The 16,769-nt window shown below is 42.8% G+C and overlaps 1 protein-coding gene across 1 annotated transcript in view; it reads right to left on the bottom strand.

Moving 5' to 3' along the window:
- The window catches only part of LOC124795760 (mucin-2), a 111,361-nt gene that overhangs the window by 48,530 nt on the left and 46,062 nt on the right, over nt 1-16,769 (bottom strand). Inside the window, exon 4 of the mRNA XM_047259843.1 lies at nt 336-3,160. Coding sequence (XP_047115799.1) covers nt 336-3,160 — 2,825 coding nt within the window. The remainder of the gene's footprint in view (nt 1-335; nt 3,161-16,769) is intronic.

Raw genomic sequence — 16,769 nt, 5'->3', positions numbered from 1 at the left:
GAACGCAAAACATAACAAGTATTTCGTTAATTAAACAGAAAAATTAAAAACAAACGCTGTCCTTACAACGCAGGTAACAGTCTGATTTCTCACCGCTTGGAGCGCTGGCGTCGCTCCAACTGTCAGACGGCGCCTTTCGCACCAGAGTGTCGTGGTTAGATTGCGAGTTTAACTGTGATTGTGAGGTTCAGTTGTCACCCTAAGACCCAAGAAGATGAAACCCTGTTCGTGATTAAATAATAAGGGCAGGTACAGACAACCATTCTCGAATATGTCAGGGAGCGGATGCTGACTGTGTCAGGTGTACAGGGATGCGTGGCGAGGAGTGTACCTACCTGGTGCCCCAGCCCTTGATAGTGGGGACGGGCGGCCTGTTGGCCTCGACGCTCCTGGCGGTGCTGGTCCTGCCCAGCGGCTTGCGCACTAGCCCGGGCCGCGTCGGCGCCACGAACCGGTAGGTGGCCTGCGTGGTGCTGGACACCATGGCCGGCGTCGGCGCGCCGCCCTCCTCGGGCTTGTAGCCCGGCGGCAACAGTGACGTCACGTCCTTGAACTGCACCTTCCCCAGCAGCGCGTCCAGGGCACTGCCACTGCCACCCTTGTCCTCCTGCGCAGCAGACGAATTCTTGGCGAATCCTGGCGGAAGGAACGAGCTCACGTCCACCGGCTTCACTTTACCCAGCAGCGATTCGAGGATGCCCGCCTCTTTCGACGTCGTCGTCGCTACAGAGCTGGAAGGTGCAGTCGTCACTTCCGCAGCCAGCTTCTTGTAGCCGGGAGGCAGCAGCTTGTCGATGCTGTCTACCTTGGTGACGACCGGCGCGCCCTTTGGCTTGTCCCGCGTCGTATTAGTATCTTTACTCATTTCCTTGGAGGCGTTGTAGCCCGGCGGCAGTAGAGACGAGGGCGCGGATATTTTCACCTTTCCTAGAAGCGCTTCCAGCGTGAGGGCTTTTTCGGTGGCGTTAGCTTCCTCTGGAGGAGGCTTGTATCCTGGAGGCAAGAAGGCGCTCACATCTTGGACTCTTATTTTGTTTCGCAGACTGCTCGGACCACTGGATCGTCCGGTAGCAGTGGCGTTCGTAACGATGGGCTGGTCACCTTGTGGCATATCCATCATGTTTATTGCCGAGGGGGCGGCAGTCGTGGTGGTGGTAGTCGACGACTTACTTCGGCCGGAGAATCCTCTCGGTTTGAAACCGTTCGGCAGAAGGCCGTCGAGATTGTCTCTAGGAATGGTGTCGATACTGACAGGCCGCTTTTTCGGCCTGGGGGTCGTACGAGTGTGTGGAGTGAATTTGCGGATGACGACGGGCGACCTGTAGGTAGTTGTCGTGGGCGGTGTCGTCAGCCTCGTAGAGTTGGGCGGCTTATCTGAGGTGTCCGTCAGTATGTCTATGTTGTCAGCCCCGTTCCGGAACCCACCGAGGAAAATTCCACTGGCCAGTTCGGACTGTACTCTGTCGAGTTTGTCGAGAATACTCTCTGTCGAGGACTGTGTCGTGTTAAAAATTTTGGTGGCCAGTTCAGACTGCACTCTGTCCAATTTGTCGGTAATACTTTCTGTGGAAGACTGTGTCATGTTGGATATGGAATTGTTGTCACTGGACATGGAAGGGGAAACTGCTTCAGGGGCGCGTTCCACAGTTTCTGGTGCTGGCAAAGAACCCTCAGACGTTTCGTTTTTAGCGGGAGGATTCTCCGATTCGTCGAGAACTTTCTTTGCAGCCGCGGCGTCAGACTTTTCCTCCTGTTTGATGAGACCAGACGGCAAGTACCTCGCACCGGAGACGCTGCGGCTCGTCACGACAGCGACGACGACAGAGCGCTCTGTTTCTGCGTCCTCAGCGGTATCTGGCGCGTCCTCTGACGCCTGATCACGGGAGTCGGCTTTCTCTGCAGACGACGTCACTGGTGGGAGTGTCACGATGGTGGAGGTACCATTTATGACGCTCTTGGTGGTGACGACAGATATTATCGGCTCACCCAGGGGCGGCCGGTCGGCCGGTTCGGCTTTCAGATTTCGCGGCACCAGCGCGGTCTCTGCAGGTCGCTTCATCGTGACAGTGCTCTTTACAGAGACGGCGACGGTGTCCGATTCTTCTGTGGTGTGTTTCGACATTGTCGGTGGCTGGTGAGGTGAGTCTGTGGCGTCGATCAGGTAACTGTCGACGAAACCCTTAAAGTTGTCTTGCTCGACCAGAGTGTGTCTCGGATTCATCGTAAGAATCTCGAAAGCGACGGCCGACTTGTTCGCGCTGGGTTCCGTCTCTATCTGCAGCTGAGCGGGCGGGTATTCCTCCGTGGCAGGAGGCACGTACTCCTGGGTAGTTGCGATCGCGGGCTGCGTGTCCGCAACTTCTGTTCCTTCCGCACGCTTCTCTGTGGCGGCGACGCCAGACGGAAACCCAGACGCACCGCTCTCGGTGAGGACGCCAGGTGACTCCCTGCTGGCATCGGTAGAGTATTCGTACTCGCCGTTCTGCAGAGTGGTCGGTATCTCCGACAACAGTGTCGTCTGCTCTTTCCCGACACTTGTGATTGCCTCCTTCTGATCCACGGGGAAAGTCGTTATTTCTCCCATTGGGATGTAGTTGTTCACCTCGGATTTCTCCGGGAGTGCCGCCACTGGCTGAACCTGTTTCTCTCCGGGAAGTGGTCGCTCCGAATTGGGGCGAGGGACGGTGACGTTCCCGCCGACAGCGGCGCCGTGACCGGTGGGTACCTGATGGTGGTGATTTGGGTGACGGTTGTGGTGAGACACATCTTCGTCTGCAGCATCGTCGTTTTCCAGATCGTAAGAGTCGTCGTAATAATACTCGGCTTTGGAGTCGTATTCGAGCGGCGGGGGCGGGACAGCCGTGGTTGTGGTGGTCGTGGTAGTGGTAGTGGCGGTCGTCCTCGTGGTGGGCGGCTCCGCCTGGAGACCCCGCTTGGGCACGAACGACACCTTGCTGGGTCTGGCGGCGCTCAGCTGTTGCTGCTGGGGCGGCTTTGTGGCCGTGGCGGGCCGCCCCCTGGAGGCTACCGTGCCGCTCGTTGACGACGACGTCGTCTGGTAGCGGCTGTCCGGCTGGCGACCGCGCGTGTTGCTGCGCAGGTGGGTGAACGGGTTGTACGTGCTGACATCCGGCTCCCTCGGCGGCGGTCGTTGCTGCTCCTGTGGATGGAAACAAGCCAAGGGTCTGAATGTAGATCACGAATAGGATTAGTAGGGTTTCATAAAGTTGTATTCAGATTAGCAATTCACAATTGTATTTACACTACTAACCATTAAAATTACTACACCACGAAGATGACGTGCTACAGACACGAAATTTAACCGACAGGAAGAAGATGCTCTGATATGCAAATGAATAGCTTTTCAGAGCATTCACACAAGGTTGGCGCCGGTGGCGACAACTACAACGTGCTGACATGAGGAAAGTTTCCAACCGATTTCTCATACAAAAACAGCAGTTGACCGGCGTTGCCTGGTGAAACGTTGTTGTGATGCCTCGTGTAAGGAGGAGAAATATGTACCATCACGTTTCCGACTTTGATAAAGGTCGGATTGTAGCCTATCGCGATTGCGGTTTATCGTATCGCGACATAGCTGCTCGCGTTGCTCGAGATCCAATGACTGTTAGCAGAATATGGTGGGTTCAGGAGGGTAATACGGAACGCCGTGCTGGATCCCAACGGCCTCGTATCACTAGCAGTCGAGATGACAGGCATCTTATCCGCATGGCTGTAACGGATCGCCCAGCCACGTCTTGATCCCTGAGTCAACAGATGGGGACGTTTGCAAGACAACAACCATCTGCACGAACAGTTCGACGACGTTTGCAGCACCATGGACTATCAGCTCCGAGACCGTGGCTGCGGTTACCCTTGACGCTGCAACACAGACAGGAGCGCCTGCGGTGGTGTACTCAAGGACGAACCTGGGTGCACGAATGGTAAAACTTCATTTTTTAGGATGAATACAGGTTCTGTTTACAGCACCATGATGGTAGTATCCGTGTTTGTCGACATTGCGGTGAACGCACATTGGAAACGTGTATTCGTCATAGCCATACTGGCGTACCACCCGGCGTGATGGTTTGGGGTGCCATTGGTTACACGTCTCCGTCACCTCTTGTTCGCATTGACGGCACTTTGAACAGTGAACGTTACATTTCAGATGTGTTACGACCTGTGGTTCTATCCTTCATTCGATCCCTGAGAAACTCTACATTTTAACAGGATAATGCACAACCGCATGTTTTAGGTACTGTACGGGCCTTTCTGGATACAGAAAATGTTCGACTGCTGCCCTGGCCAGCACATTCTCCAGATCTCTCACCAATTGAAAAAGTCTGGTCAATGGTGGCCGAGCAACTGGCTCGTCACAATACTCCAGTCACTACTCTTGACGAACGGTGGTATCGTGTTGAAACTGCATGGGCAGCTGTACCTGTACACGCCATCCAGGCTCTGTTTGACTCAATGCCCAGGCGTATGAAGGCCGTTATTACGGCCAGAGGTGGTTGTTCTGGGTACTGATTTCTCAGGATCTATGCACCCAAATTGCGTGAAAATGTAATCACATGTCAGTTCTAGTATAATATATTTGTCCAATGAGTACCAGTTCATCATCTGCATTTCTTCTTAGTGTAACAAGTTTAATGGCCAGTAGTGTACAATAAACGGCAGTTATATTGTTTTGTTTGATAAATAGCTACTTCAATTTCGTGGTATTTTGACCTTACATATAAAATTCGCAGCAAACTGTCTTCTTTCAAGAAGTGGCTTCTTATCATTATTTCTGTCTCTGCTTCTGCTGTAAGGATAAAAATACACTATAAAATCTGAGAATGTTTTTTATGTCACTCATAAAAGTTTTTGAACTATAAACCTTTTTTCCGAGTACCCTTTCCAGAGCGTTTGGTTCCACCGAATGAGACTTGTCAACAACTTCTGTACAGATCAGGCTAATTGTTACAGGATAATTCAGTCTACAAGGACAGGTGCATTTCCAACTGATCTGGTATTATTAGAAATTCATTCTGTAAGCCACTCTCGGTGGTTGACAATTCCAAATCGGTTTTGTCGCATATGGGTTTCAAAACATGGACGTAATGGCAACGAACTTGAAAACGTTACAACTGCTTGTGGAATACATTGCTGGCGTTTACTATACCTCCTGGTTTAGAATCAAATCGCAAGTCCAACGTTCATAGTGGTTTGCATTTTGTGAAACGGTGCTTCAGACACTTTTATCGTTGGAAGGCGAAGAAGAAAGGAAAACAGGGGTCCAGAATATAACTGAATTGAAGAATGAAGATGATGATACACCAGGAAACCTATCTGTCGACCGTGCGAAAACACTTTCAGTAAATCCAAATGGAACATCACTTTTGGAACTGATAGACAGGTCAGAAAAAGTGTATGAACCTCCAGTTACTTGTAACCTCAAAATATCAGAAGTAAGAAGGTTCTTTCAAGAGCCAGTGCAAGTTCCAAAGTGGTCATGGTATGGACAGTCCACAGAGCCGTGTGTGAAACTTATAACAGAGACATCTGTCGAAGTGTGTACTCGGGTGAAATGAGAAGGATGCATTAACGGCAACATTTGGTGAATATTATTGGTTGAAGTTTTTTATAATGTATTTACAGTGTTTGGTAACAGAGACAGAATACAAACAAAATTTTTTGAGTTCATTAAAACATTGCTTAAGCAGATTTTGGGGGGAGTTTATATTAATTTGTGTTGCTGTGTCAGAAATTTCAATATAAATTATAATCAAGGGCAAATTTCCAAAGCTAAATGTTTATCAATAAAGATAAACCTTTTAAATTAGGATATTGCACATCAAAAGGCACTTTATGGTCCCCACGTTTACAAAAATCACGAAATTTTACTTTTACCCTTTAAAATGACACATCCTAATGGATTAGCTACAGCAATTATAGATACTGCGGCTCCAGAAGAAGTCGGAAATAACATACTGATTGAGTAGGAAAGTGATTCAAATTGCTCCAAAAACATTGCAGAAAACTGGTTCCTCATTTCCTTACAAACTAATGCTGACATTGGTTCAAATTTTGCGAGTTGATGCGAGTTTTTTCTATAGTACATACGTAATCTCTTAAATGCAGCAACTACATCTACATCTAATCTACATGATTACTCTGCAGTTCACAACTAAACGCCTGGCAGAGGGTTCATCGAGCCACCTTCAAGCTACTTCTCTACAGTTCGACTTTCGAACGACGCCCGAGGAAAACGAGCACTTAAATCCTTTAGCGCGAGCTCTGATCTCTCTTATTTTATTACAATGATCATTTCTCCCTATATTGGGGGACACCAACAATAGGAGGAGAAAGTTGGTAATTGAGATTTCGTGAGACGATCCTGCCATAAAGAAAAATCCATTTGTTTTAATGACTGCAGCCCAATTTCGCATAACATGTCAGTGGCATTCTTTCCCCTATTTCGCGACAATACAAAACGAACTGACGTACTTTAAACTTTTTCGTGTTGTTCGTCAGTTCATACGATGTTGATCCTATACCGCACAGCAGTACACCAGAATAGGGCGGACAAGCGTGGTGTAACTAGACTCTTTAGTAGACCTGTTGCAGTTTCTAAGAGTACTGCCAATAAATCGCAGTCTTTGGTTGGCTTTCCCCACAATATTGTCCATATGAAGGTCGCAATTCTAGTTATTTGTAATTGTAATCCCTAAATATTTAGTTGAATTTGTAGCTTTTAAGATTTGTTTCATTTATAATGTAACCGAAATTTAGCGGATTTCCTTTAGCAGTTGCTCATGTGGATGACGGATGACTTCACACTTTTTGCACCATCAGATACCTAAATCATTTTGCAAGTACTTGAGTGAGAGACGGGTATAATCTCTACATGAACTTAAAAAAAGACGAAATGGAAATAACTTTTCGTGTCGATAGTCTTCTATCATCTAATATTCAAAAAGTTTACAGTTGTGTAGTAACATTTATTTCAGAAATCGGGCCGGCCGGAGTGGCCGAGCGGTTCTAGGCGCTTCAGTCTGGAAACGCACGACCGCTACGGTCGCAGGTTCGAATGCTGCCTGGGGCTTGGATGTGTGTGATGTCCTTAGGTTAGTTAGGTTTAAGTAGTTCTAAGTTCTAGAGGCCTGAAGACCTCAGATGTTAAGTCCCATAGTGCTCAGAGCCATTTGAACAATTGGTTCAGAAATCGGACGAAAAATCTAAATTCAGATTTTGTGTCTTTGAATCTTGGGAATATACTATTTAACCTCTGTGTTAAACAAAACGTTTTATCTTAAATAACGGGCATATGATTACTGTTGATACTTGCGAAAATTTGCGTAATAAGTCTTAAATTGTTGTAATCGTTACAAATTTGTTGTGGGTGTCAAACTGAACAAGTTTTGACAAGAGTGTTACAATACTTTTCGTAATTTGACTTTTTATTGTACAGCGTGATGACTTTGTGGTGCAGCAGCAACGAAGGCTACATAAAGAAATAAAAACAATAATGTAATCTGTATAAATTATCATCTTTGACATATCCGTCTTTTCCTCTGTACAGAATTGTAGTCTTTTACATATCCATGTTTGTTTATAAACATTTTACCTTGTGTGACAATCCTGTGTGAGGACGAGTTACTGCAGCGTCAAACATCTATTACACCCGAAAATAAACATTACCTCAGTTTAATTATTGAATTACATAGTTATTAGTAATGATCTTTAGTTCGGTTTTCACTTTGCAGCAAAAAGATGAAGAGGAACGTAAAATGTTGCACCTCGCTAGGGAATGATGTACATAATTAGACAATCATATATAAGAGGCAATAAAAAATTTTCCGTTTGAAGAAGTTACTGCAGTGTATAAGCAACACAGCGCGACTCTGGGCAGGTATATAAGCACAGACGTTTAGGCAATGCATTGGTGAGGTACGCGTGTCTTTCCGACTTCCGTGCGGTAAATGCGGGAATAGAGGGCCAACGTGATGTTGTTCTTTTCTTGGCTATCGAAGGACGAATACCGGTAGACATTCACCGGAGGATGAAGAATGTGTATGGGGCAGCATGTCTGTCGAAAACGACCATTATGGAATGATCCGAGAAAACTGTGACTAGCGGTGTTGCTGCTTCATGATAATGTATGCCCCATATCGTAAGTGTCGTAACGCAGAAATTACCGCAGCTCCAGTGGGAGGTACTCGAGTACCCGCCCACAGACCTGATTTCTCCACATGTCCTTATCAGACCTTCGGTATCTTAAAAAAGGGCTTCAAGGATCGACGATTCCTGTAGGACGAAGACGTGCACCAGGCAGATACGGACTTCTTCACGCAGCGGGACACGGTGTTTTGCCAAATGGGTAACATCAACCTGGTGCGTCGATGGGATGATTGCTCAATGTTCGCGGCGAGTTTACCCAAGTGGCATACCGATTCTGGACTGTACGGCCTTCGAACGGAAATTTTTTGGTCACCCGTTAGCATATAAGGTTAATTCTGAAAAGGGGTTGGGTTGTTTGGGGGAAGAGACCAAACTGCGAGGTCATCGGTCTCATCGGATTAGGGAAGGATGGGGAAGGAAGTCGGCCGTGCCCTTTCAATAGCTGAAAAGGAAAGCAAATTATAAAACTCATTGTGGTTATTAAAATAAAACTACTATTTTTTTTTTACTTTCACAAAGTGAATGTTAAACAGAAATCATTTTCTTTGTGAGAAATAACCCTGTAAATAGGCCCACTGTTAAAAGTTTGACATAGGCGATACATAACAGTTATCACTGGTGAGGCAGGGAGAAACTGTAGTGCAATTATTCTGTCTGCAGGCGCGTGCAGCAATGCAGCTAGCCCTGTGGTGGTGTGGTCTTCAGTCCAGAGACTGGTTTGATGCAGCTCTCCATGCTACTCTATCCTGTGCAAGCTTCTTCATCTCCCAGTACTTACTGCAACCTACATCCTTCTGAATCTGTTTAGTGTATTCTTCACTTGGTCTCCCTCTACGATTTTTACCCTCCACGCTGCCCTCCAATACTAAATTGGTGATTCCTTGATGCCTCAGAATATGCCATACCAACCGATCCCTTCTTCTAGTCAAGTTGTGCCACAGATTTCTCTTCTCTCCAATTCTATTCAATACCTCCTCATTAGTTATGTGATCTACCCATCTAATCTTCACCATTCTTCTGTAGCACCACATTTGGAAAGCTTCTATTCTCTTCTTGTCTAAACTATTTGTAGTCCATGTTTCACTTCCATACTTGGTTACACTGCATACAAATACTTTCAGTAACGACTTCCTGACACTTAAATCTATACTCGATGTTAACAAATTCCTCTTCTTCAGAAACCCTTTGCTTGCCATTGCCAGTCTACATTTTATATCCTCTCTACTTCGACCATCATCAGTCATTTTGCTCCCCAAATAGCACAACTCCTTTACTACTTTAAGTGTCTCCTCGTAATTCCCGCAGCATCACCCGATTTAATTCGACTACATTCCATTATCCTCGTTTTGCTTTTGTTGATGTTCATCTTATATCCTGCTTTCAAGACACTGTCCATTCCATTCAGCTGCTCTTCCAGGTCCTTTGGTGTCTCTGACAGAATTACAATGTCATCGGCGAACCTCAAAGTTTTTATTTCTTCTCCATGGATTTTAATATCTACTCCGAATTTTTCTTTTGTTTCCTTTACTGCTTGCTCAATATACAGATTGAATAACATCGGGGATAGGCTACAACCTTGTCTCACTCCCTTCCCAACCACTGCTTCCCTTTCGTGGCCCTTGTAGCGGGACTTTGAATTTCGCCGCGCTGCACTCGTTCCCTCAGATAAAAAATATCCCGTCGCAGCGCTATGAGCGCTCGACGGCAGAGAAACTACTAAAATTGTAACTATTTTTTTGTTTTCTATTCGTTTTCTTAATTGTCTCTTGATAGCCGAAGCTGAAGGCAGGCGTGACCTGATTAAGACGAAAAAAACTTATTAATGTGTAGACATTGTGGAAGTTGTTATGAAATTCGGAGGATGGAGAGAAGCAACTAAAATAAATTGTATTTAAGATCAAGACGGTTTTGTATACATTAGAAATTCCTGGACAATGAAACTTATTGCAAGATTTCGGAGCAGACTTTTCGCGCAGAAATGAAGTAGGAGATTTTTGAAGACCTGGACGCCACATGAAAGAAGACAAGTTTACCTGGTAAAGGATGAACTCTTATCTACGTCATTTCCCCCTGTCAGTTACATTTTGTCATTCTCTGTTCTTTTTCAATACTTTTTGTAGTGGAAATTGGTTTAACTTTTGCTCAAAAACGCCACAAGGACCACCCGAACAATAGCTCTACTGTAATGCGATGTCCGATTTGCTTTTTATTCTTTCCTTTTCTTTTTTTTTTTCACGGTCATTTACGATTTTAAAACCCCTTTTCTTATTCACGATTTCTTCCACATTTTCAACCTCTTTTCTTCTCTCTTATTTTTCTTCTCTTTTTTATTAACCACTACAACTGGCGACGTGACAGGACGCAATTTTCGGATGTGTCGTTTTTGAGCAAATTTGAAACTTTAATTTGTATTTTCTCCCAACAGAGAATATCCAAAAATCCTGAACTTTAAAGGGTAACTAAAACACCAACTTTATTGTACCTAAGCAAATGATCATGCAACAATATTGTAAAGAATTTTTGTAACTAATTCAATCTGTTTTCCTTTACATGGGCATATATTGATGCAAAACTTATTTTGAGACCTTTTGGTGATTATCCGATGGAGATGTATTAAGAAAATCCATATTTTGACGAATACGATTTACGCAGAAGTGATTGACCAGCCGCTGCAGGACAGAAAATTTAATGGTGAGTCACACAATTATGTTTCATTCAAGCATTCAATAGCCAACTGCAGAATCCATTTTTCCCTTTCCACACATCCTGTAGTTTTCTTCTAGATGTTTCCAAAATTATCTCTCTCTATTGTCGTTTGTGGTAATTATAGTATTGTTGTAGCTGCATATGAAGATCGTGAATTTGACTGCCACACAGTCATTTGTTACGAAAAATTTAGTCCGCCCTGCTGCATCTTTCTCAATCATTGTTTGCAATAGAGCAATCATTTACATTGACGAGAAAATATTTCAACCTAAATTTGAGTCAAATCTTTATTAATTAGACTCATATTATTCCCTTTTGACTTACGATTATACATCCTATTACAATGGAACGTGGTAAGGTAGAGATAGTTTCGGCAGATGAGTTAAGTGAAGTAGATTCATCTTTCAACCAACAAGAAAGTCCGCGTTTCCCTCCATGGACGAGTTCACAGATCAATGCAATGATTTTGCCTCAAACTCGCAACATTTGTGATAATACACAGATGGCGACTTTAAATGACGAAATGTGGAATGGACGCGAGACTAGACCGTCAGCGCCATTGTTAACATCAATGTCAGAACCGAATATGAGACAAATTCAGCAATGTGACACAAATCGGACACAGGAAACTGACAAACTGGACCGACTATTAGAGTTATTTGCAGACATGAAACGAGACGTTAGTCAGAAAATTGACATATTAAACCATACTATGACCGAAAATTTTGAACGGACGACAAAACAGATGACAGAATTAAATAACACCACTCAACAGCTCAGCCAGCGATTTGAGACATTGTCCGATCGAGTCACTAAACAGGAAGAAACTTTGGTTACATTCACACATGAAACAAAAAACAATATCACCCGATGTGAGAATCAGTTAACTGAAATAGTTAATATGCAGCAGGAAGTGAACACTCGTGTGGAAGAGTTAGCTCAGGCCCACACTTCAGCTAGCTCCACCCAAGAAAAGCTGACTGAAGAAGTGGGAAATATTACCCAACAGCTTACAATGGTAGTTCTTGAACAAACCCACCTCAAAGAAAAGATAGAAAAATTAGAAGATCGAGCAGACCTCGCGTCACTAAACAACGACACCAACATGGCCGAAAGAATTGTACACGAATGTAAATTGTGTGACGACTATCTGGACAAAAAACTTGAAACAATTACACAGGATATACTTTCAAAAGCAAAGACACATGTTAAAGACGAGACAAAACACATAGAAGACGAAGTGACAAAATTACGAGACAATGTTGTGCCGTGTTTGGTGATTGGTACAAACGCATCGTCAGGGAACGACAAAACAGCTAAAACCATGGCTAATGACACAGACAGAACACCTATTGTGGAATCACCTATTTCCAATCAAAATTACAATGTGCCGCCTTCTTTTCCACCAAACGAGCAATATTACGATACGACACCTAGAGTAGCAAGTGACACAAACTACGTCGATACAGTTATGCCAACCGGAATGGCCGGTGACACGTTTGTAAGACATAGGCATTTCCAGACATTTTCCAGTGAGGACAAGCACAAAGTCCACCCTATTGTGTTTATTAGGTCATTTGACGGTGTTTTTCCACGTAGTTGGTCACAAGTCGATAAAATCAGATACGTCACCAATCTCATGAGAGGACGAGCAGCTAAGTGGGGTGCCGCTATGAAACGGCGGTGCCTTACGTTTGAACAGTTCGAACAAGACTTCTTGGACGAATTCTGGTCCGAGAATGAGCAACAAAGTCTAAGGAGAGAAGTGTGCAACCCCGAGACCTATGATCCTAAAAAAGAGACATTAAGACAATACTTTGAGAGGTACCTAGACAAGACACTGTACTGGTCCAAACCAGCCGACTTGCCAGCGATAATTGACACTTTAAAGAGCCACTTACCCTTTCCATACCGAGACAGATTAATGGGAGTACCGGATAATGACATTAAGAGTTTTTTAAACTTCTTAGATCAAATGGACGTAGTTTACAGAGGCGATTCATGCCATTCAAATTTTACTCACATTACTAACCAAAATCAGCACCCACCCCAAAGGAACCGTAGTGACGGTGGTTGGTGGAACCATCCGTCCGCGCCGCGACACAATACGATGCCTGCGCGCGAAACATATTCAAATGGAAACGTGTATGACAGTAGGAACAATCGCAGAAATTCGTGGAATAATAATAACAACAATAATTATCACCCATATCAAAATTGTAACTACAAGCAAAATGAAAATTACAGACAGTACAACAACAACAACAATAGGAGACGTGAGAATAACCGGTACAACCCGGGCTACTTTGACAGGAACATGACATATAACAGACATAATTACCACCAAAACAATAACAGTCCCAACAATCACCGACAGAATATGTGGAACACACAAAATTCACGTATGACAAATCATAACCTTCCACGGAATCCACCGCCGTTCCCCAGTACAGTTACGCACTCCCCGCCACGAAGTAGCAATAACAATTGCGGCGCGCCATCAGCTGACGCGTGGGCGCCAACCGGCCGGAATATAAACATAGTGGAGCTGGTCAATGAACCCGGCCAAACACAGCAGATGACGGAAAACAGTCGACGACCGAGCTAAGCGCTCGTGCTTCGGTCGTGAGGTGTTGTAAGAGCGCAACGGCTGAGACGGTTTGTTTCCTCAGGTACGATGACAAAATGACAGCAGAACAGGAATTAACCGACGAGATAAACATTAAATCAGACAATTGTGTTAAAGAATTCATACAAGCTACGGCATGGGTTAAGTTTAACGATTATGATGTACAAATTTTATTCGATACTGGTGCTGTTGCAAGTGTGATGTCAACCGCATTCTATAATGAATTGAAACAAATTATAAACATACCTACATTACCTGTACAAAATTGCCACGTGGTTAGTGCCACAGGTACTAAATCTAAGAACATACGCATGCAAGCCCTTGTTAACTTCACATTTTCCAGTACACAGTTCAAGTGTAATTTTCTGATTGTAGACAAGCTTATCGTACACTGCATCCTAGGGATGGATTATTTTAATGAACACAAAGCAATCATAGATTTAAGTAATGGCATATGTCAATTATCCGTAGGAGAACAACTAATTAATGTTGAACTTAACAAGACGATTGAACCACGACAAAAACATTACGAAGTAAGTCAATTTCAATTGGTATATCCTACCATAGTTAGTGTATGTAATTTAACACTTGTAGATTCAGACTATCAGGAGATTGAGCAGGATTTATTATATTCAGGTCCTTTCAGAATAGCAAGCATACCTCACCCAGGTTGTTACTCCCTAGAATACCCGTTATCTCACAAGCCGAGGGGGCTGCATCCCCACAGACATTTGAAACCCTTTGTGCACTAAAACAACATAATATAATGACAACTAATTTGAACATGAACAAGTTGCTGTGAAAACGAGATCATAAATATTTGTATTGAATACACGAACATTAAGTTATACAGCCTATACGAACATTCATTTATGGAAATTATATACTGCAGTTACACTTGTATACATAATTATGAAGAGAATGTAAACCCAGGTGAGTACACTTACTGAATGAGAAAAGATATTCATATAGGAATGAGATCTACACAGATTACATTTGTTGTTAATTGTAAATTATAAGGTGAATCAACAATTATTTAGTTATTTCAAGACACTCTAATGACAGGAGATAATAGCTATTGAGATCAGTAATGACATAGGTATGTAGCAGAATGAATGAGGATGTAAGAATGAATGATCAGTATGAATGAGTTAATATTTAAGTTAATATAAGAAGGTAAGTTACTGTGAAGTAGTTGATGGAGACAAGAGATTATTTGAGGAAAATATTATTGGAGTTTTATGAGAATGGAAGTGCCAAATGGCCCCACGTATGTGATATATTAATGTTTGATGAGGAATATGTTTAATGTATAAGGATATATATATATATATATATATATATATATATATATATATATATATAATGATGAATATGTGAGTAAGGAATGAGTGAGAATGTTTTGGTAATATTGTGCTACATAGAGAAGTGAGTAACAGTCTACATCTTTAAGATTACATAAGAATTTCAGTTTGAAAGAAAACATTTGTGATGAGTTAGAACACGTAAGTACAAGGCGTTAAAGGTGAATCTATTTACAGTGCCCTCGAAAATGAACGAATGCAAGAAAAGCAGAGTGAACATAATGATGATTACAACTGTGGAAAGAAGTGTAATAAGAATGTGACTCAGAAACACATAAGCTTTAATTTATTTCAGAAGTGTAACTTAGTAACCTTTCGTTAAGTTTTGTTAAGCCATTGTGTGGAAGAAAACATTTATAGTTCGTGTTCAGACAGGAGAATGATATTTTAAGGAACTTAAGTTGGAAGAAATATAGTTTTTACACAGCCCTCATGTGAATACATTTGTATAAAATTTTGTTTTTACGAAAGTGAAATTTAGTGCCATGTTAGCCTTTATTATACTTATACTTACATATGACAGAAAACCCTGAGGAAGCAAAAGATAGGAGAGTTATTAAGGCTGTTTTTGCGACTCGTACAACACCTCCACTTAAGCGAACAGATGACAAGATTACATCTATGTTGAAGACAACATTTGACTTTTCAGGCTATGCAAGGTAAGTGCAAAGGAGAAGTGACCACCCGTGCAGCCGACGTCGAGCAACGGACACTGAGAAAGAGACATTTTACTGTCAATTATAAGACTACGTTCTTTATTTATGTTTTATAGAAAGAAATGATATATATATATATATATATATATACACAACATACATAATGTTTAACCTTCATTAAAGTAGAAGAAAGTTCATGGTTGAACTCTTGAGAGGAAATCTGATATGTCATTATATAATACACATTATGAGAGAGACAATCTCTGAGATACATTTTCCATTTGTATAGACGGTATCCACAAGAAGTGGAGATATTGAGGAAGTACTGAGCAGATATGCGATTCACTCATGCAAGGATTTGTTAAGGTATAATACACTAAGTCATATGAACAATCACAACACAAACAGAGAATCTGTCATGATGTTACACTACACAGACTTGACGTAAGGACACTTACATTTACCCATGATTTGGTAAATTGTAAGCACTTCCTTTCACACACCCCTTGAAAGTGATGCAAACGTTATAATGTATTATGTTCTCTTTTTTTATGTATTATCTGTAGGATTTGGTAGTTTTTAGGTAGTGAATAGTTTCTTCCAGTCTATCTTTCTTTCTTTCTTTCTCCATTATCCTACCACCTCCTGCAGCTGGGTACTGTTTGTTTATGGAATGTATGAATATACTGTGTGACAGTAAACTTTCAGGTATGAATAAAAAGACATGAAGAAAACTGAGTATGGCATTACAAGCCTGGTCAACCACTAGCCGGTTAAGGCGCTCAGTCCGGAACCGCGCGACTGCTACGGTCGCAGGTTCGAATCCTGCCTTGGGCATGGATGTGTGTGATGTCCTTAGGTTAGTTCGGTTTAAGTAGTTCTAAGTTCTAGGGGACTGATGACCGCAGAAGTTAAGTCCCATAGTGCTCAGAGCCATTAGAACCAACCACTAGCCAAGATATGGAATCAAAAGAAAGAGATAAATAATAAATGAAGGAAAGCCCGTGCTTTAAATGTTAAGTCTGATATCCCTTGGCACGCCCAAACCTGAATAAAAAAAAAAAATTAATACCCCAATAAAAGAAAGCCAATGGGACTTAGTATAATTTTTTAGTGTAAATATTCCACATGCAGATTCTTGTAAATTTATATGTATTTGTATATGCATTAAAACTTTGCATATTGTCAACATATTTTGAAATGTGACCACGAAATGTAAGCTTTCAGAATTAACGATGTAAACATGCTTGG

Source organism: Schistocerca piceifrons, chromosome 4, assembly GCF_021461385.2.
Source record: "Schistocerca piceifrons isolate TAMUIC-IGC-003096 chromosome 4, iqSchPice1.1, whole genome shotgun sequence".
NCBI lineage: Eukaryota > Metazoa > Arthropoda > Insecta > Orthoptera > Acrididae > Schistocerca > Schistocerca piceifrons.
Note: the sequence above shows the minus strand (reverse complement) of the source record. Positions and strands in the feature narration are given on the sequence as shown.